This window comes from Podarcis erhardii, assembly GCF_964252035.2.
Source record: "Podarcis erhardii genome assembly, chromosome: 9".
Classification (NCBI taxonomy): domain Eukaryota; kingdom Metazoa; phylum Chordata; class Lepidosauria; order Squamata; family Lacertidae; genus Podarcis; species Podarcis erhardii.
In genome coordinates, this window is record NC_138512.1 from 74,830,655 (window position 1) to 74,852,449 (window position 21,795).

General features: G+C 46.7%; 1 protein-coding gene and 1 long non-coding RNA gene across 4 annotated transcripts in view; both read right to left on the reverse strand.

The window, feature by feature from the left end:
- Positions 1-21,795, reverse strand: part of LOC309350495 — a 122,730-nt gene that overhangs the window by 47,990 nt on the left and 52,945 nt on the right. The window lies entirely within an intron of this gene.
- Positions 3,814-20,988, reverse strand: PANK2 (pantothenate kinase 2). 3 transcript variants are annotated; one of them, XM_081877244.1, is made up of 7 exons: positions 20,630-20,988; positions 12,949-13,301; positions 10,873-11,126; positions 9,993-10,169; positions 8,972-9,095; positions 6,178-6,303; positions 3,814-4,446 (listed from the first exon to the last, which is right to left on the reverse strand). In XM_081877244.1, exons 1-7 carry the CDS (start codon positions 20,865-20,867, stop codon positions 4,396-4,398), a joined length of 1,323 nt encoding a protein of 440 aa, XP_081733370.1. In that variant the 5' UTR covers positions 20,868-20,988; the 3' UTR covers positions 3,814-4,395. The 3 variants fall into 3 exon arrangements, with proteins under 3 accessions (XP_081733370.1, XP_081733372.1, XP_081733371.1); XM_081877246.1 differs by lacking the exon at positions 20,630-20,988 and having other exon boundaries at positions 13,098-13,232; XM_081877245.1 differs by lacking the exon at positions 20,630-20,988 and having other exon boundaries at positions 13,092-13,232.

The following is a 21,795-nucleotide window of genomic DNA, read 5'->3' on the forward strand; positions in this document are numbered from 1 at the left end:
TTCCATTTTATTGAAGAACAGGATATTTTAATGCCATCACAGAGGTATCTGTGGAGGGGATATCCCGTATTTTTCTCTCTATAAGACTCACCACACCACAAGACGCACCTAGTTTTGGGAGGAGGAAAACAAGAAAAAAAATATTCTGAATTTCAGAAGCCAGAACAGCAAGAGGGATCGCTGCGCAGTGAAAGCAGCAATCCCTCTTGCTGTTCTGGCTTCTGGGATAGCTGTGCAGCCTGCATTCGCTCCATAAGACGCACACACATTTCCCCTTACTTTTTAGGAGGGGAAAAAGTGAGTCTTATAGAACAAAAAATATGGTATATTCATTGAAAATGTTATCTTTCTTTTCTTTTTCTTTTTTTAATGAATTTTATTAGTATTTTCCACACAACAACAACACGAAAGCTATAAAAAAATACACAACACACAAAAATCAACATGTTATCTTTCTTTTCATTTAAAAAAGACCCTACCTGTTTCTTAAGTCTGAAATATTACAAGAAAGACTATGAAAAGAATTATTAGTTAAGGACAATTAAATGCAATATAGAAATTAAGAAATGCAGAAGAAGCGATAAAGAACGGAAAATCATCAGAGGTGTTGACGGAAGTCTAAAACACTGTATAAGGTGATATGTTGTTTGACTGTTGGAACTGATACAGTGGTGCCTCGCAAGACGAAAAGAATCCGTTCCGCGAGTCTCTTCGTCTAGCGGTTTTTTCGTCTTGCGAAGCAAGCCCATTGACGGCTTAGCGGATTAGCGCTATTAACGCTATTAGCGGCTTTTAGCGGCTTATCGGCTTAGCGGATAAGCAGATAAGCGACTTAGCGGCTAAGAAAAGGGGGGGGGAGGGAAAAAAACCCGCAGGAACTTGCAATACATTTTCGTCTTGCGAAGCAAGCCCATAGGAAATTCGTTTTGCGAAGCACCTCCAAAACGGAAAACTCTTTCGTCTAGCGAGTTTTCCGTCTTGCGAGGCATTCGTCTTGCGGTGCACCACTGTATGTTAAAAAATCAATAAAAATGTATAATAATAAAAAGAGAAGCTGGTAAAATGTGGATTTGTAGCTGAGAGAAGCTATGACAGCCATCTTCAAATATCTCAAGGGCTGCCACATGGAAGATGGTGAAAGCTTGTTTTCTTCTGCTCTGGAGGGCAGGACTCGAACCCATCACTTCAAGTTACAAGAAAGGAGATTCCTTCTAATCATCAGGAAGAACTTCCTGACCGTAAGAGCTGTTTGACAGTGGAACAGACTCCCTTTGGAAGGTAGCAGGCTCTCCATCATTGTAAGTTTTTAAGCAGAGGTTGGGTGGCCATCTGCCATGGAAGCTTGAGTTGAGGTTCCTGCATTGCATGGGTTGGACTAGATGACCCTTGGGTCCCTTCCAACTCTACAATTCCACAGTTCTTTCCTGTTCCTTCTTCCAGTTGGTGGCCTATTTACTTTGATTCACTGCTGCGTTGTTTCTGCCACTGGATGCCTTCGGCAGCCAGCAGTGAAGAGAAGCAGTAGAGGTAATGAAGTCAGCCTCACCTATTAACCCATCGATCACATTGGTGAGAACAAGCATATGGATTTGCAGGGATTTGGGAGCAAGGAGAGGGACTTTGAGGGGAAATCATCAGGTACAAAAGAATCAAATTTTATTGCAATGTCAAATAGAAATAGAATGTGTTTAGAGGGGATTAAGGAAAGAACCTGGACGCAGGTGGCGCTGTGGGTAAAACCTCAGCGCCTAGGACTTGCCGATCGCATGGTCGGCGGTTCGAATCCCCGCAGCGGGGTGAGCTCCCGTTGCTCGGTCCCAGCGCCTGCCAACCTAGCAGTTCGAAAGCACCCCCGGGTTCAAGTAGATAAATAGGGACTGCTTACTAGCGGGAAGGTAAATGGCATTTCCGTGTGCTGCTCTGGTGCCGGTTCGCCGGAGCAGCTTCGTCACGCTGGCCACGTGACCCGGATGTGTCTCCGAACAGCGCTGGCTCCCGGCCTCTAGAGTGAGATGAGCGCACAACCCTAGAGTCTGTCAAGACTGGCCCGTACGGGCAGGGGTACCTTTACCTTTAAGGAAAGAACCACTTCAGATTGAGATGATGATGATAATGATTTTATACCCTGCCCAACATTAAAAAGTTTCCTGAACAGGGCTGCCTTCAGATGTCTTCTAAAAGTCAGATAGTTGTTTATTTCTTTGACATCTGATGGGAGGGTGTTCCACAGGATGGGTGCCACTACCGAGAAGGCCCTCTGCCTGGTTCCCTGTAACCTCACTTCTCCCAGTGAGGGAACCACCAGAAGGCCCTCAGAGGAGGACCTCAGAGTCCATGCAGAATGATGGGGGTGGAGACACTTCTTTAGGTATACAGATAAAGAAGTATTGATTTTCCACTTCACCTAAACCAAGCAATGTGGACACTCAAGAGGGTTTACCATGTGTCAGTGAGGCCCTCAGTCGCTCAAAGGTTGTCCACCCCTCTGTTAAATTGTGTGTGGCCCCCATGCTCATCAAGGTAGCACAAGAGGGAAGAATCACCCAGTGTTCTAGCAGTGGGAGCCAAGAGATTCAATTGCCTACTCTTAGCATCTGGATGGTTCATTGAAAAAACTAGCAATTCGGGAGATTATTTTTATAATCAATGCTTAGAGGAAGCGTTCAGTGCTTGAAAACTCCTACCATCTGGCTCAAAAAAAGACCTCCCGCCCGTTAAACCAAAAACCCACAATCCTTTTCTGTGCCTTTTTTATAGTTACAACTGGTAGGGAATTTGAGAACTGTGAGTCAGCCTGCACATGCACCCAACCTAGAATTGCAATGGAAATGCCAAAAGGCCCCATCAGTATTGGCATTCCGTGGGCTCTTGAAGACTCACCTATTTAGACAAACGTTTCCTTCATCTCTTGCCTTGCTACTTCAAAGGATGTTAATTACTGGTGTTTTATGTACTTGTTTTACTATGTGTTTTAATTACAGGCAGCTGTATTTTTTGTTTCATCCTTGTTATGATGCTGTCGGCTTTTATTTATTTGTGAACTGCCTTGGCATGTAAATTCTACTCGTAACAACTACAACAGATGCCCAATAACTGGGTCACGCAACCCACAGGTGGTCCATCTACAGCTCATGGGCCTCAAGTAGCAGTGGCACCATGGGTGTTTGGTATGCAATGGTACAAGGAGGAGGGTTTGCAGTCTAGGCTGCAGCATGGGATCAGAGATGCACCCATGCCTGTTTCTGCTGGCACATTGCTGCCTTGCTAGAGGGCGGGGGAAAGTACTTCCAAGGCACAAGGGAAAGCATATCTTCTGAAGTGTGATCTAGAGCAAGGTTCCCCAAACTTGGATCTCCAGCTATCTTTGGACTATAATTCCCATCATTCCTAGCTAGCAGGACCAGTGGTCAGGAATGATGGAAATTGTAGTCCAAAAACAGCTGGAGGCCTAAGTCTGGGAAACCCTGATCTAGAGCAATCTTCTTTGACCTTGGGTCCCCAGATGTTGTTGGACTACAACTTCCATCAGCCCCAGCCATCTTAGCCAATTCTGGGAACTAGAGTGACTCTAGGCTACATGATGGGCTCAGCTTGGTGCTCACTTGCAGCCTGAAAATGTGGCTTCTGATCCCCACCCTCCCCGTACTCCAAGATGGCCTCTTCAGAAGAAGGAAGTTGACAGATTGTGTCGCCGTAACTGGGAATGCAGGCTTAAATCCTTCTCTTCCCCAGATCCCCTTCCTTCTCCCCAATTTCTTTACATGAACACAAGCAGGAAAGCAATTTTCTTGAAAGCAATAAGGCTGCACACTGTTCTTTTTAAAAATAGATTTAATATCTCAAGTGTGTTTTCATATTCTACACAGTTCAGCGCTATGATGAAAATTAATAAGAGTCCATACAAGATTAGAAAGTTTTAAAAAAACAGAACTTAAAAATAGGTTTTGAGCCGCCTCCGCCAACCTAGTGTCCTCCAAAAACAGCAGCTGCTGTCCAAAACTTACAGGGGCACCAGGCTGGCAAAGGCTGGTTTTCAGAATAGTACAACCTGTACCACCCATGCCCCTGACCCCCTCTCAGCCACCTCACGGCATGAGCTGCTCAAAGCAAGACTGATTGAACATGTATTTTACCAGAGGCAAGACAAATACAGTTCGCATAAACAGATATAGGCTTCTTACAAACTAGTTTATATTCAGATTATGCTATTTAAAAAGCACACACACCTTTGTCCTTTTCGGCACTGATCGCTGAGGTCACTCACTATTTCTTCCTGTTATTTGTCAAACAGACAAGACCGCCCCCCCCCTTACAAATAAAGCAGAATGAACAGAGATGTTCCCTTTGGTGTAGACGTTGCCAGCAGCAAAACCTGGGCCCAGGCTCCACCTCGAATCAGGATGTATTCAAAAGCTCCAAAAGAGCTCCAACCGCTCCAAAGTAGCCCTGTTTAAAGAAACGAAATGCAAAGGATCAGATTGCTTGTCAAAATACACTTGCCCCAAAGATCAAGATCGGCCTATTCATTACTTTGATTTTAAAGTGATGGTAGTTTGCTTAGATATCCTTTAAAAAGAAAAAAACACCACTATGTGTGACCACACCGAGCCAGAAAGGCAAACAAGGACCCTGTCACACACTTGCTCTGAGATTGGCTGAGTCCCCCCTCACAAGCCCCTCACATTCAGATGAACTACTTGCTTTCAGTGTGTGGGGGGGGGGCGCTTCTTTTTATTAAGTTCAGCTCTCTCTCTCTCGCGCTCTCTCTCTCTCTCTCTCTCTCTCACACACACACACATATATCTGGGTATTACCCCACCTCCTCCCCTCTTTGCTCCTTTTATATGACCTACTAAATTGCTATTCACCGCCCTGCGTCCTCAGGATAGTTAAGCTCTAGAATCATAGAATCATAGAATCATAGAGTTGGAAGAGACCACAAGGGCCATCGAGTCCAACCCCCAAACTCTGCTGAGAAACCTCCATGGTTCACAATCTGTTTCAGGGGAGGTTGACACACCTCTGCAGGAAAGACAGGACTGCTGGCCCATAAAAGAAGATCAAAAGGAGAGGGAGAAAGAAACCAAAACAGTTCAGCAGTGGCAGAGAGGAAAATTACAGCAGGGTGCAAGACTGCAAGAAGTAAGAAATACTGAAAGCCATATTGCTTGAACCACAACACAGAGAGACAACAACCGAGTCGGGGATGCCCGGGGTGAATGTTAGAATCATAGAACCATAGAGTTGGAAGAGACCACAAGGGCCATCGAGTCCAACCCCCTGCCAAGCAGGAAACACCATCAGAGCACTCCTGACATATGGTTGTCAAGCCTCTGCTTAAAGACCTCCAAAGAAGGAGACTCCACCACACTCCTTGGCAGCAAATTCCACTGTCGAACAGCTCTTACTGTCAGGAAGTTCTTCCTAATGTTTAGGTGGAATCTTCTTTCTTGTAGTTTGGATCCATTGCTCCGTGTCCGCTTCTCTGGAGCAGCAGAAAACAACCTTTCTCCCTCCTCTATGTGACATCCTTTTATATATTTGAACATGGCTATCATATCACCCCTTAACCTCCTCTTCTCCAGGCTAAACATGCCCAGCTCCCTTAGCCGTTCCTCATAAGGCATCGTTTCCAGGCCTTTGACCATTTTGGTTGCCCTCCTCTGGACACGTTCCAGTTTGTCAGTGTCCTTCTTGAACTGTGGTGCCCAGAACTGGACACAGTACTCCAGGTGAGGTCTGACCAGAGCAGAATACAGTGGCACTATTACTTCCCTTGATCTAGATGCTATACTCCTATTGATGCAGCCCAGAATTGCATTGGCTTTTTTAGCTGCCGCGTCACACTGTTGGCTCATGTCAAGTTTGTGGTCAACCAAGACTCCTAGATCCTTTTCACATGATCTAAATCCAGTTAATTATTATAATAATTACAAAGAGAGAGTTTCAGGATTATTGAACTGTCAGATTACGAGAGCCACAGCACTGAAATAAAAGATGGAAACAGGTCCTGCCCCCCTTTTATTTATTCAAAAGATGGAAACAGTGGATAATCTATTTGCAGGGTGGTTACCACCCACCCTACCCCGCCTTGGCTATAGTTGGGGAAGAGGGAGGGAGGGAGGGAGGGAGGGAGGGAGGAAGAAAGAGAGCGCTTGCATTTCAATGTGACTCTACCTCGTGTTCCAGAAACAGGGCCTTCAACTGCCCCTTTGACCAATAATCCAAAGCATACGCCAGAAACTTCATCGAGATTGTGTTGATACGCAAGAAGTTCCCCACGAAAACCACCCGATTAATGTTCTGCAAGAGGGGAAAGGAGTGTTAAGACTCTTGACATCTCTGTTCACAGTAACAAACACGCTTAAAACATGCACCCTGCCATTTCCTTGATTTAGTTTAGCCTTTGCCAACCTAGTGCAGCCCCCAATGTCGTTGGGCTACAACTCCCATCAGCCCCAGCTGGCTGGAGCTGGAGCCCATTCTATGGAGAGCACCAGGCTGCCGAAGGCCGATTTAGTTCTTGCCTTTGTGTCTCACTCAACGACCAACATTTCCCAGTAGTTTAGGTTAGTTAAGAGCATCATATCCCCCGAGCCCCACTTTGCACTGCTTTGCATTTCCAAGTTAGCACCAGGCTCAGGAGCTAAGCAATTATTGGAGGGTGCAAGCCTGGTCCAGATGGGAGAGAAGAGATTGCGGTGTGGAAATTGAGGCGATTTCACCCCTCCCATATCCAAGAATCTCCTGAGGAGCCTGCTGATTCTACAGAGAGGAGGAGCAATGTTCTGCTTTCTACTTAGTCAGTGAGTGAATCAGTCAGCGAGTGAGTCAGTCAGTGTATCGGGGAGAGAGAGAGAGAGTGTTAGAGATCGTGTCTAGAGATAAGGTTGCTGCTAAGAGCAGCTGCAGACTCTCAGTGTAGCATTGATTTATACTTAGATCTTTTAGCTCTTTATATAGTTTTGTATCATAGTTGTAGCTATAGAATAAAAGGAAGATATTCTACAGAGCTGCTCTCCGAGTGGTTTATACTCTGCAAGACTCTGCAAAACTCTGCTGCGCAACGACTGTATTATTGGTCAAGTGACTCCGGTGCTCTCAGCTCTAAGCTGTGAGTCCACAGCACAGTGACCTGTCCCTGTGAGAAAGGTGGTCGCTGGCAGTGCTACCCAGCTTGCCTAGCCCAGTCGGGGTTGAAGTGCATGAGTCCAGTTGGTGCACTGGCTCAAGGGCGATGCTGACAGAAATTAGTTGCAGCAAAATGGGACAAGCTAGGATAGAGAACGAGATAATGAAGTGGGGGGTCAGGCATCACAGAAGAGATGTTTGAGCAAAATAACTGAACAGATGATTCCTGGGCGTTTCTGCTGGTTTTCATCCTATGGACAGAAAACGTTTTAAGATTGGTGGCCTTCGAGGTCCTGCCTTATTCCCTGGCTGAGCTGCTGCTGATGGGCAAGTGTCAGTCACAGAATATTAACTGTCAGGGCACCTGCTGTGAAGGTGGTGGCATGTTTGCTTTCGCAAGAGGGGAACAGTGGAGAGAGAACTGGGATCTAGGGACAGGAGAAGCTGTGCCCAGTAAGAGAGGGGGACTGGAGTGGTCAACGGTGGGTAGGGTGGTGTGAAGTTCACATCCTAGAGGAGAAATAAGTCAGCACAATATCTATTGTGCAAGCTACCTTGCAGAAAGAACTTCTGCATCAGCGACTCCCCTTAAGACCTGGGGTGAAGGCAGGCAATTGAGATCAGGTAAAGCTGAAGTCCTGGCTGTTACCACTTTCCTCCTCTAACCCTTTCCTACCACAGTGTCACCTTTGCCTCTGCTTTTCCAATTATACTGCACACCTCCACTGAGTGTCCCCCAAAGGATTCTCTTTGGAGCTGCTGTTATATCAGGCGATGGGTTACAGCGGCAGGAGATGCTAGCCTTCCTTGCTGCGCCACGGATGCCCCAAGGCAAAAGATGACAGGGCCTGGCTCTTTCATAGCCCTGTACAATGCTGCTTGACATGATTGCAACAAGGCAGCACTGTAAAGAAGCTGAAAGCACCAAGCTCAGGTAATGCCACGCAAGAAGCTGGGATAGGAGGAGCAACTCTTGCTGCAAGACAGCTTACTTCCTGGCACGCTCCCTCTTCCTCGGCTGAAGTCCTCAGCCTCGAGAGGGAGTTTTATCCCTTTTAGAAGCAGCAGTGACTCCAAAGATCCTCCTGTCCGTCTCTCCTGACTATCCTCAGAAAAGGAAGCTCTCTGTACTGTTTACAATCTAACAGTGGGGTTCATCGGAAACCTGGAAACATTATTTAGCTTGGTTTGGAACAGGTTTACAATATCCCTAGTCAATGCTGCCCAGCACATCTCGACAGCAACAGGAAGTGGCTCAGAGGCATTGCTGGACCATGGTGCAGTGCAGGGCCTCAGAATCAGCAATTCTCACTGCTCACCGGAGCAAAAAGACAGCTCTTTACTCATTGTTCACATTCACACACAACGCTAAGCCAGACTCTCTGGTTTATCAGTGTTTATTGTGCATGCTGCCTGATCATTCTCACTTTGCTCCCCCCAACCCTAAACATGCCCCCCCCCCCGTGTGAAAGGAAGGCGGGAAACATTCAAAGCAGGGATCCTGGCTTTTGCTACTCCCTAAGAAGCCACAGTCAGCAAGCCAACCACAAACCACAGCTTAAGGGGCAGTTTGCTGACTGTGGTTTGTAAATGAGCAGCCAACCACCATCTTTCGTTCAGATGTAACGGGAAACCAAAGATTCCTGGTTTATTTCTCCAGCTCGTGGCAGGAGAGGAGCAAAGTGGGAAGCACAAAAGAGTTGGCTGCTCATTTGCGACAGACCACAACAAGTCAGATAGTGCTTTCAGAAGGCATTCCCAGCCCCCACCAACAGGACCGTGAGGAACTGAAAAGCACACACTTCCCTTGACTGGCTCCCCAGCTCCTCTCTTTCCATACCTCATTAAGCGCACACATCCGTGCTATGGAGCCGATGTTATTCGTGATGGTGATCAAAGCCGCTCTTGCCAAGTCTTCCTTGCTAGCTGCCTCTCGCTTCTCCTTGCTCATCATGTTTCCAAAGCTGGACAGAAAATTGTGCACAATTTTTCCCCCACCTAAAAATCCATTTACATGAGAAACATACGGGATTGCCAACTTTTAGTTCCTAGAATCAGAGTTGGAAGGGACCCAAGCGTCATCTAGTCCAACCCACTGAACCATCCTTGATAGACGGCCATCCGGCCTCAGCTTAAAAACCTCTAAGGAAGGATAGTCCACCACCTTTCATGGGAGCAAGTCTATTCTACTGGGTCCATAGAAGCTTTTCCAAGAGTTGCTACCCAACACCCTCAGGATCAAGTGTGCTGAGCTGAAGCCTCTTGCCAGTTAAAAGTGGCACTGGAGTGAAAGTTGGGCTAGTCCCATGCCTGATTCACTTCCCTCTTCCAAGCCCACACTTCCACAGGCTACAAGACAGGCTCATCAAGCCTGAGGAAGCCTGGGGAATAAGGGCATAAGAACCTTAGAGACACAATTCTTCTCTTGGGTCCTATTGGTACTTTTTATGCTCATTGGTACTTCCTATGCTCATTCATCTGAAGCAAAATAAAGACAACTGCTGCTCTGTTTCAGGGTTGACACAAGTTTTCATTTGTCTGATTCTTAGCTTACCCCATGTCAAAAGGCTCTGGGCGAGCAAAACAATTAAATGCAGTGCACTACAAGAGCTAAAAACATAAAAACTTAAGGAAGGCTCACGGCAGAATCAGACCAGAGACCCATCTAGTCTGCAGTAGCCAACTGGAAGCCTGCAAGGACATGAGCTCAACAGTGCTCTCCCAATTTGCAATTTCCCAAAACTGACATTCAGAGGCTCAATCAGAAGCCACCTTTTCCCAGGTTGCCAAAACCAAACAGATGGGGAAAAGTTATTCAAGCTGCCTCATGCCCCCTACTGAAACACCAGGTGCGGCCTTACCTGGATGCTACCGTCCAACCGGGCAGCCCAAATCTCTCATAGTCTCCTCCGTAAATGTCCCGCACTAGTTTGTCCACTTTGGTGCTGTCCCCGTTGGCTGCCATTTCGAGGGCCTCTTCAAAGGTGGAGCAGCCAGTCAGCAGGCAGCAGAGACCAAAAAAGGTTCCTCCTCCAAGGCTAGCAAAGAAACAAGACACACAAATCACTTCTACTGTCCTGTGAAAGCGTTGGGTGGAGCGGGAGGAGAAGACCAACAACTTGCAGGACAAGATGCCTATGATTTAACCCAGCAAAAATGAAGGTAACTAGTTAATAGACAACGTCAGGGCACAGGCCTCCACGCTAGCCTCATGAGAGATGTGAGGATGTGGCAAAATCCTTACATTTTTTACATCCTCACAGAGAAAAGGGAGCCGATGACACTCTTGTAGCTCAACCCGAGGCATGTTTCCTCCAAAATAAGTCCCATTATGGTAAATAGGCCTCGATGCCAGATGAACAGAACTGCAGCCTCAGCAGCTACAGCGGTACCTCGGGTTCAGATGCTTCAGGTTACAGACTCTGCTAACCCATAAGTAGTACCTCGGGTTAAGAACTCTGCTTCAGGATAAGAACAGAAATTGTGTGGCGGCAGCGCAGCGGGAGGCCCCATTAGCTAAAGTGGTACCTCAGGTTAAGAACAGTTTCAGGTTAAGAACGGACCTCCAGAACGAATTAAGTTCTTAACCTGAGGTACCACTGTACATGATGCAGCTGCACTATGCCCATATGACACCAGAGGTATCACCTAGCCATGCACATGGACTGCAAGTCACTTGATTCATGGTCCGGACTCGCTTAGCAGATCTGAAAGGGAAAGCATTACGCTTTCAAAGCTCACCTGGTCCCAGTCACCCGCTTGTAATCGTCTTTAGAATAGACAGCCAGGATGCTGACCCCGGAGCCAATGTTCACCAGCAAAAGAGGGTAGGGGTTCTCCAAGTTGAAGGGGAGCTTCTGGCACTTCTCGGGATCGGTTGGGTTCTCAAAATAGTAGCACTCCGAGTGTCCGTTGAACCCAACCGAATCAATGTACAGCACTCCTCTAATAAGGCAGTCCAGTTCATCCATTTTGCGAAGCTGGAGGTCACTCACCTGTTTGGAGAAACAAGCTTTGAAGAAAACTAGATATTGAAACACTCCAAGGAAGGCCTGGAGGGTCTCATCAAGCAGCTTACAGGTCCCACCCCCCTTCCATTCTCTCTCGGCACTTAGGAACACTGGCCAACCACAAATGAGAACCCTTTGAGTTTCAGTATTAGAAATGGCAAAGCCTGAAAGTTCACCACCATCAATGCTAGCAAAAAGGGCTTATTCAAACCTATGCCAGTTTGCTAAACCGGCAAACAATTATTTGCTTTGATGAAAGGTGGGTTATTGGGGGGGCATGCTTATTATAAGCTGATTCTATTGCTTTTATGAATTGTATGTGTTTTAAAGCATCTCTGAGGGCCCTGGCAACTGCTGGGTAAAAATAGCTTAATAAAATAAACCGAGTCCAGTAACTGCAAACTAAGAGAGGAGTTGAGGCAAATGGAAAAATGGGGCAAACAGCCATGAGGCAAAGGAACGGCAGCCCTCACGGAGGATTATGACTTAGGCTCTCTGAAACCAAACACCAGTAGCTACTCTGAAGTTTAGCCACAGCGCTGAAGTCCGATTACATGAAGGTTTAATCTCTGGAAACTGAAAAACAGGATGGGCAGGACAATAGAAGAAACACACACAAAAAACAGGAAACATCTAATGATGTAAACAAAACAAAAGAGACAGAGAAACATAGTTTAAAGATGCTGGAAAGGATGAGAGCTGATTGTTAAATTAGCCCACATTTAACCATCAACATTCATCCTTCCCAGTACGTATGAGATACAATTCTCTTTTTTTTTTGTTTAGAACGAGGGAGGAAGCAGCTGAGAAGCAAAGGTCTGTTGAATACACCAAATTCTATGATTCACAGTGAAATCACAGGCATGCCGTAAACCAGCACCGCTGCCTAATGAATGAAGAACAGCTGCTGAAGCAGACATGGAGAGGATGCAAAGGAACTCCCTTCACTGCTTTCCCCCTCGCTTGTCTTTGGTTACCTAAGAAAGCGTTTCTAACATGGTTCTGAGCAGCAGCATTCTGTGCGCACACCAAACCTGCAACCCAATGGTGAAGCCAACACAGTCACCACTACAATCAGTGCAATACAAACTCTTTAGTCAGCTGTCCTACATTAAGCCAGCCTTCACCAACCTGGTGCTCTCCAGATATTTTGGACTACAACTCCTATCAGCACGAGCCAATGGGAGTTGTAGTCCAAAATATCTAGAGGGCAACAGAGGCTGATGAAGGCAGTGTTAAGATCCTGAAGAGATGGCAATGATGGAGCAGCAATAGCTGGCAGAATCATCTGGCTCACAGAGTTTTTCTCATGGAAGTTTTGTTTCATGGAATGCAAGAACAATGTTAAAAGTTTGCATCTAGCAAACCAGGGACTCAGCTACAATGGTTAATTATAACATTATAAGGGTGTTATAAAAATGTGATACCAGAGGACGCTGTAGAGCAGCAATCCATCACCAATGGTCAATTGCATTGAGAGCTAAATTTTAAAGCATTTTTATAGCATTTTTCATATCAGTGTAGATCCAGCCCTTCAAATGCTGCTGAACTACAACTCCCATCAGCCCCAACCAGCATGGCCAATGGCCAGGGATGATGGGAGTTGTAGTTCAGCAACATATATCGGGCCAAAAGCTTCCCACAGCTGGCAGAGACCACTTCACACTGCCTTTACACTCAAAATCAGGAAACAGCATTACAAAAGAGAGCTGCCGCAGAGGTTATGAAGCCATGCAGCACCTCTGTTTTGCAAGCTTTAACCATGTTCTACAGCAGCTTAAAAATATATAAGCCAAAAATTGCATACTGTGCGAAAGTCCTGCTCAAATTTATATGCTCCACCTCCTGTGGCACATAAGGTAGTGTGGAGGCTTGAGAAGTGCTTTTCGCTCCCCATTTGAATAAAAGCAGGCATGTCATGAGTAGGGAAGCGTATAAAGTGCAGATTGCCTTTACGTCCACACAGCATAAGGTCCTTTAGCTCAAGGTGAACATCCCGAATGCCTGCAGAGCCATAGGCAGTGTGGGAGGTCAGGTATTTCCGAATGCTCTTCAGATTCTCCACTTCCTCCTCTTCTTCCTCCATGGTGATGTCTTTTGGTTCAAAATACACTAGCTTCACCAGGGTCCCTCCAATATCCAAGCCAAACCAAGGAAAGACTGAAAGGAATAAGGGAGAAAAGGGATCATTACAAGGGTGGTGTTTTATGATACAATCATACCTCGGGTTACAGCCGCTTCACGTTGTGTTTTTTTGGGTTGCGGACTGCCGAAACCCGGAAGTACTGTAATGGGTTACTTCCGGGTTTCAGCAGTGACTAAATCACGCTTTGCGCATGCGCAGAAGCACCGAATCACAACCCGCGCATGTGCAGATGCAGGTTGCGAACGTGCATCCCGCACGAATCACATTCACAACCCGAGCATCCACTATACATTTCTAAAGAGACTAAACTGATCTTGCAATTTTATGCTGTGAACTGCCCCGAGATCTACGGATGAAGGGCGGTATACAAATTTCATAAATAAAAATAAAACCCAGTTGCCGCCCCCCAGTTGACAAGGGCTCACCCCAACCACTTGCTGAACTGTCATGACACCGCAGAATGTTCGCATGCATTCTAGCATCAACACATGAATTAGAAACTTGGCAAAGCTACATGGTTTCTGCCACATTAGGGAAAGAACTGCAAATGCGTAAGAGAAAGGAAGTTGGGGTGGGCAAGAAGGCTGAGCGTTGGGAAGCTGAGTGGAAAGAGAGTCTAAAGGAAAAAAGGGCTTGCAGTGCACAAAACACACATCAAGTACAAAACCAACAGAATTTATTAACACCCTCCGCAGACAAAACGACTAGTTTTATTTCCAAAGCCAGGTGTGGAAGATCTGATCATTCCAATGTTCAAGGCTGGAAATGCCTGCTATAAGTAACTAATTTGAACTGTTCTTTGTTTTTACATTTATACCCAAACTTCTGACCTGGCAAGGCCTGCCCATTAGCTAAACGTACATGGTGTATAAATCCATATATGCCAACCAGCTGTTCCTGACTAACCCATTGAAATAAATAGCACTACAGATAGTGACTGTAAACTACAATTACCGCTCCAGATTACCCCCCCCCCAAAACCATGCTATTAATGAGACAGTCAGTAAACCAGAATGAAGGTGGTTGCAAGTGATGTTACCAGGTCACCTGTTTCTCAAAATCAAAGCTAAAACAACAGTTCAGGAAACTACCCCAAGCACACATTAATGGCCGTGCTAAGAACTATTTGTTGCTGTTCTAGCATAAGAAGAGCGGAAGTTAGAAGAATTAAGTACATTTGCCAGAGTGAGAAATGCATTCTCCCTCACTTCCTCTGCGGCCACATACAGAAGAGGTATTAAATGCTGCTTCCTAGATTCACAAGGATTCCTAAAAGAAGCCAATGTTTAAAACGGGAGAAGAACATTTCAAGGGCATTTCTTGGTGGAGCCACATACCAGTGGTTGGCAGGGCCACAGCTGTTTCTGGACTACAACTCCTATCATCCCTAGCTAGCAGGACCAGTGGTCAGGGATGATGGGAACTGTAGTCCGAAAACAGCTGGAGACCCAAGTTTGGGAAACCCCAATCTAGTTCAACCCCCTGCAATGCAAGACTATACAGCTGTCCCTTATGGGGATCAAAACAGAAACCTTGGCATTATCAGACCATGCTCTAACCAACTGAGCTATCCAGCTGAAGCAGGGCTAGACGCCAGCAGCCCTCTCGCACTGTCATTCTCAGCACCTGTCAGAGGCATGAGACACGGGTAGGCAAACTAAGGCCCGGGAGCCGGATGCAGCCCAATCACCTTCTAAACCCTGCGGACAGTCCGGGAATCATTGTGTTTTTACATGAGTAGAGTGTGTTCTTTTGTTTAAAATGCATCCCTGGGTTATTGGTGGGGCATAGGAAGAGCCAGTGTGGTGTAGTGGTTAAGAGCGGTAGTCTCGTAATCTGGGGAACCGGGTTCGCGTCTCCGCTCCTCCACATGCAGCTGCTGGGTGACCTTGGGCCAGTCACACTTCTCTGAAGTCTCTTAGCCCCACTCACTTCACAGAGTGTTTGTTGTGGGAGAGGAAGGGAAAGGAGAATGTTAGCCGCTTTGAGACTCCTGAAGGGGAGTGGAAGGCGGGATATCAAATCCAAACTCTTCTTCTTCTTCTTCTTCATTCCCCCCCCCCAAAAAAAATATAGTCCGGCCCCCCACAAGGTCTGAGGGATGGTGGACTGGCCCCCTGCTGAAAAAGTTTGCTGACCCCTGCACGAGGCCTCTGAGACTGGAAACAGGAACACAGCCATCATGACTAGCAGTCATTGATAGCTATAGACTCCATGGATTGATCTAATCCCCTTTTTAAAGCCACGCACAAGCTGGCAGCCATCATCACATTTTGCAGAAGTCAATTCCATCGTTTCACTATGTGCTGTGTAAAGAAGTTCCTCACGTTGTTTGTCCCGAGTCCCCCAGCAGTCAACTTCGTTGGTCGACTCCAAGTTGTAGTAACATGGGAGACAGAGGAGGACATCACTGAGGGGCAACGGGACTTACAAATCAAATGTCCCTTCCACGACTGTGTCTAAAGGAACACTCTTACTCCAAATTCCTGCTGGTCCACTTTCCATTTGAATCAGGGGCTATGTTTCCCAAAGACCACAATTTTGGTCTTGCGCAACTTACACTTATACAAAATACTCTTGTTTTTAAAATAACTTGTCTTCCTGATTCTTTTACACACAAAGAACACTACTGCATGTGCCTTTGAAGTCTGGCGGTGGGGGACGACTGGCAAGAACTAGCAACTTCCACTGTCAGGATCCCCATGGTCCTCCAGCCTCTCTGTTTTAGGACGTGTGATCTCCTCCTAGCCAGTGCTGGCGCACAAATCAATTCTGCATGAGGATGGTGGGGTGGAAAGGGATACTATCTCCAACCAAGACATTTTCTTGGCAGAAGGTAAGGATAATGACTTGCAGCCATTGTACTTTCAGGCTCAGTTACTCCAATCCTGCCTCACGTATAAAATGAATTCATCCCACAAGCTGGCCTCCACTGAAGGCCTGCAATATATCTGCTTTGTGACATTCCATTGGCTAGACCTTTTTTCTTTTTTTTTAATAGCAGGAAAAACAGACCCAGCCTGCATTGCAGGGAGGGACTTTTATGAAAGGGGCTCCAATTCTTTTATAGGAGCTGCATTTTTAGAGGAACTGTGTCTCATTCTTCTTCTTTGGCGATCACTCGTAGCCGAGTAAGACTGTCTTCCATGAATACAGTTTCAACGGTGTATTCGTACATGACTATGGAGGCCAATTCTGGATCCACACATCCTTCCACAGAGGGGACATAGGTTTCCAGGCGGGAGTTGATCACGGTGTGGATTTGCCAAGCGTGCCTTCCTCTTAGCATGTTTCTCCCTTGCGTCCTGAGTTCGAGTGTCTTCAAAGCCCATGACACCTTTGGTAAAGGCTGTTCTCCAACTGGAGCGCTCGCAGGCCAGTGTTTCCCAATTGTTGGTGTTTATACTACATTTTTAAAGATTTGCCTTGAGAGTGTCTTTAAACCTCTTTTGTTGTCCACCGACATTACACTTTTCATTCAAAAGTTGGGAATAGAGTAGTTCATTGGAAGACAATAATCTGAAAAGCATGACCATATGAACAACACGTGTCTCATATCTTTTTAAAATATATTTTATACATATGTGTGTCTCATATCAGGCATTAACATAGAATTGTAGCGTTGGAAGGTATCCAAGGGTCATCTAGTCCAACCCCCTGCAATGAAGGAATCTCAACTAATACATGACAGATGGCCATCCAACCTCTGCTTAAAAACCTCCAAGGAAGGAGTCATTTGTTTTGCTTCTACCTGTGCTGAGTACCTAGACTGACATTAAGCATGCACAAAAAGCCATTTCCACACCATCACAACTGCCATGCATATGTAGCTTTATGTAGACATGATTCCTACCAACAAAATGTTTTACTTCTCAGGTAGGAAAGATGCCTGAGAACCTTATATACCAAATGCTCAGGTGCAAGTGAGGAAAAGGCTAGATTTACCAAAATGGCTTCAAATCACACTTAAAAAAACCTAAACCTTCAGAACATATGGAACTGCATCATCTAGTATCACCCCAGAAACTGCCTGAATAGTATTTACAGATGTGCAACATGATTACCAGCTGTATCCCAGCATGGATAATGATCAAGCACAATTCAGGCAGATTTGTGTGTCTGGCAGAATTTTTTGCATGACTAACAGCATTCAAACAAGCAACAGTCCTGAGATGCAGAAAACTGCAGCTAAACCAAAGAAACAAATTTTCCCAGCCCCTGTGCCAGGGGCCTCCATTTTCTTTGCAGTTTATCAGCTGCAGCAGGAGGATTTGCAATTATGTAATTATTTCATCAACCTAACATTCAGATAGTTGGTGAAGGGGGATATAGGGAGCCGCTGAAAATATGCAAAGCAACCCTTTGAACACAGCAAACGAGGCATGATTTCTGCAGCTAAGTGTCAACATCCCTTTCAGCTCGAATTAATTGCAACATGCAACTGCACAACAAAGGCAGTCTTATGGCATCGTTTCTTGAACCCCATTTGTGACAATGACACCCCGTCAGCTCCTTCCCCCTTTTACTTTCTCCTTTTGCACCTTCACTGAGATTTTGCCCTACTCAAGACCTCCAGCAAACATCTGCCAACCTCATCTATGCATTTCCCACTGAACACCAACACTTCCTCTAAATCGGAATGTGGCAACCGGGTCTGATGGGACTTGTAATCCAAAACATTTTGAGGGCACCAAGTTGCAGAAGGCAGGGCTAGCTCATCAACACATTCTTTTTTTTAAAAAAAAGCCACTCTTTTCAACTCTAGACTGATTAAACCAGAACAGCATCTAGCCCTAGTTCTCGAGCTACAAACACAAGATTCTTCTGTAATAATTATGGACAGGCTCAAGATTCAGAGTCAGCTTTTTCATGCCTGCCATCCTGATAGAAGCCTCGTGTTTATTCAGACAATGAATTCCAGAGTTTTTCAGCTTGCTGACATGTATGTACATTCAGGAAAAATAGCCACATAAACCTGTTTCAGCAAACAATCTCATGGCATCCTTTAAGATAAATTGGTTTCTTATGGCATAAGCCATGTGGCATCCATTATATGAGCATAGAATGAACAAGATGGCAGTGGTGTAATGTCAGATACAGAATTGGTCTTCAAAATGAGATTTTTTAAAAATGCACATGTACTAAAGTTGATGCCATACATGACCCAATTGTATATGTATTTTAAAAAAATTCATTTAGAAACAAGATTTCCTCTGTTAGACTTATGAAAGTCCATGAATGTGTAGTATCTAAATAAGCAGGGCATTCTTCACACAGAATCTCATAGCACTGTTTCACAGTATTTTATTTGATTCCCTGCCTCTGCATTACACTAAACTTTCATCTCTGGGTTCCTCAGCCATCTGAGGTACAACTGGCTACCATAGAGTTACCAGACGTCCCCGTTTCCTGGGGACAGTCCCCGAATTTGCGAATAGGTCTCCGGACAAATTCCATCCCCCGAATGTCCCCGGATTTCATCTAATGTCCCCGGGAAACGCAGTGGTGGCAGTCTCAGCAGCCCGGAGCAGTTGGCTCTGGTTGGATTCAGGAGCTGCTCGGAAGTCTCCATGTGATGGTGGTGCAGGGGCTCTAAGATGCAGCTGCCGGGCTGCCTCCACCTTCCCTGACCCCAGCAACTAAGCTGTGAAGGGAGGCTTCACGCTGCCTATCAGAGCTTGCGTGCAAGCAAGAAGGGGCAGGGATCTCTCAGTTAGGCAACGGGAAGCCTCCCTTCCCAGCTGAGGGATCTCCGCCCCCTCCTGCTTGCACGCAAGTAGGAATGGGATTGGGGCTGCTCCGATGGGAAGGGAGGCATCGCGCTGCCTGAGCCTCACCGCCGCTGCCGCTCTCGGCCCTCCTTCTCCGCCTTCCATGCCTGACCCACCGCACACCGCTTCCCCACCACCACCACCGAAGAACCAACAACTCAGGGGCTGCCCAGGCTCACAGAGATAGAAGCCTCAGAGGAAAGGGAAAGGTGGCGGTTGAGGTCAAGGTGGCAGCCGCCCCTCTGACACTGCCATCGCTGCAGCATCAATGTCCCGAACTTGTAGTAAGTATGTATTTATTTATTTAAAGTTTCCCCGGATTCATTGAAAAAAATCTGGTAACCTTAGGCTACCAGCAACAGAGCTCTCTCAGTAGTGGCTCCCCCCAATTGTAAAAGGCCTCCCCTCCGCTTTTTAATGCCATTCCATTCGGTTTAGCTGCACTGGGTTTGTTAGGTTTAGATGCAATCTCCAATGGGAGCAGTGCATAGCCAGTATACTACTTTAAATTACTACACTGTACTTTAATTTTGCTTTCTGAATTGGGAAATTGTGTAAGCTTTGTTGGAAATTCCCGGGTTAAATAAATAAAAGCAGTCACAAGCCTCTTCTTTTTCTTATCGGCTGCCACAGGTAACACAATCTTTCCTTTCTCAAGCTACAATTTATATAGCTTCGTCTGCAAATTCTAGCCACCAAAATATTTATATGAGGACCAGGGAGACTCAAGTTCGAATCTACACTCATTCATGAAGCTCCACAGGCAATTCTGAGCCAGCAATATCCACCTCTCTCTCTCTCTCTCCCCCTAATCTACATCAACAAGGTTCTTGTGAAGTGCCAGGGCAGGGTAGTGGTCAGAGCGTTTAACTAGGAGCTGGGAGACCAGGGTTCAGACCCTCACGCAGTCACAAAACTTGAGAGAGGCCCTTGAGGGAAGTCCCTTTCTCTCAACCTAACCAACCTCATGGGTTCTAGTTACAGGTAGGTACAATCTATTTTTTTGTAGAAAAGAAAAAGGCACACGAACGCTCATACCGATAACAAACTTAGCTGGTCTCTAAGGTGCTACAGGAAGGAATTTTTTTTATTTTGTTTCAACTTCATGGGGTTGTCATGAGACTAAAATGAAGCTGAGGAAGGGAGGGAGGGAGAGAAAAAAGGTGGGCTGCAAATGCAGTAAGAGAGATAAAATGGAGGTGGAAGGAAGTCAGAACAATAAGGTAACAATGTGAAATCCAATCCTACCCTGAAAAGAGCAAAATATGGTTCCTCATTTTATCTTTTTGGGGGTTTGGGGGTTTTTTTACACAATCTAGCGGTGTATAAATTTCATGAAATAATTAAATCGAATGCAAATTTAATCAACAAAAATTAATATAATTTTAACAATTAATAAATTATTAATAATTCATATATTTTTAATAACAACAAATGAAAGCTCAAGGCAAGCCATGCCTAGTTCTTTGATAGGGAGCCCCGCCCTAACCCCGCGAGGCCCCTCCCCCTCTCCCAGGCCCCTCCCCCTCTCCCAGGCCCCGCCCCTCCGGCGCCCCCTAGCAGCCACTCACGAGGGCGGTTCTTGCGGAGGGAGTCGAGGCGCGGCCGGGGGGCGGGGCCCGCGCGCTCCTCGGCCTCCGCCTTCCCAGAGGCGCCGTTGCGCCGCCGCCCGGCCAGGGCCGCAGGGGCGGGGCTTCGCCTCAGCCGTTGCTCCGCGGGGGGTCCGGCCTCGCGCCCCGACGCCATGGCGCCCGGCGGCGGCCTCGCCTCCTCTCCCTCCTCGCCGCTTCCATTCTGCAGCGGCTCCATCCGCAGCGCGGCCCCATTCGCCGCGGAAACGGCGGGCACTGCGCTTGCGCCGAACGCCTTCTCCGCCGCCGCCGCCTCCTCCCCTCTGCGAAACCTTGAGGGGTGGGAGAAGAAGAAAACCGCCTACCAATCAGAGCTTTCCTTGCGCGGAGCGACGGGCGAAGACGTCCAATGCGGCTTTGCGAAGGCAGCCGAGGGGTGGGCGCAAAAAAAAAAAGAGAGACCCAAATCCCTCCAATGAATGGCAAGGGAGAACGAATCCCGCCAATGAAAAGCCGCCGATTCAAGGAGCTAACCCACACGCACGCAAATACAGGTACAAACGGGCCTCAAGAGGCGGGACGTGTAACGGAATCGTCGTAGCCAACCGGCTCCTCCGGAAGGGAGAGCGACGGGCCTATCCTCCACGGAGAAAGAAGGGTTGTCGACAAAAGGGCGGAGCTAGCGGACGAATGACACGTCGGTTAGCCATGGCTACCCAGCAAGGAGAGATTTGGGGCGCGCGGGGTGGGGGTTGGTATGTTCAGATTTCAAGTGAGGAAATTGATGAAAAAGAAAATAAACATCAATGAGTGTGGGGAGAAAGCATTTGACAACGTTATCCAAAATAAAACATGCAGCAACGCTAGTTAGCGCATTCAGACGTGCACATGAGGTGGTGGTTTCACGTGTATTATGGTTACTTTTATATCGCGCCTTTCAACACCAATGAGCTCAAGAGCGGCATGCAGCATTGCCTCCTTCCCACTTCATCCTCACACCAGCCCTGTGAGGTAGGCTATCTTGCCACCTCAGTACCTAATGAAACACTCCCCCCTATCCATATGTACCTCTGCCCTAATGTCAAGAGGCAGGGAGTTCCACAGGGCAGGTGCAGCTACTCTGGGACTGCATTATGGGGCACTTGTAAAAGCACATACTATGCAGA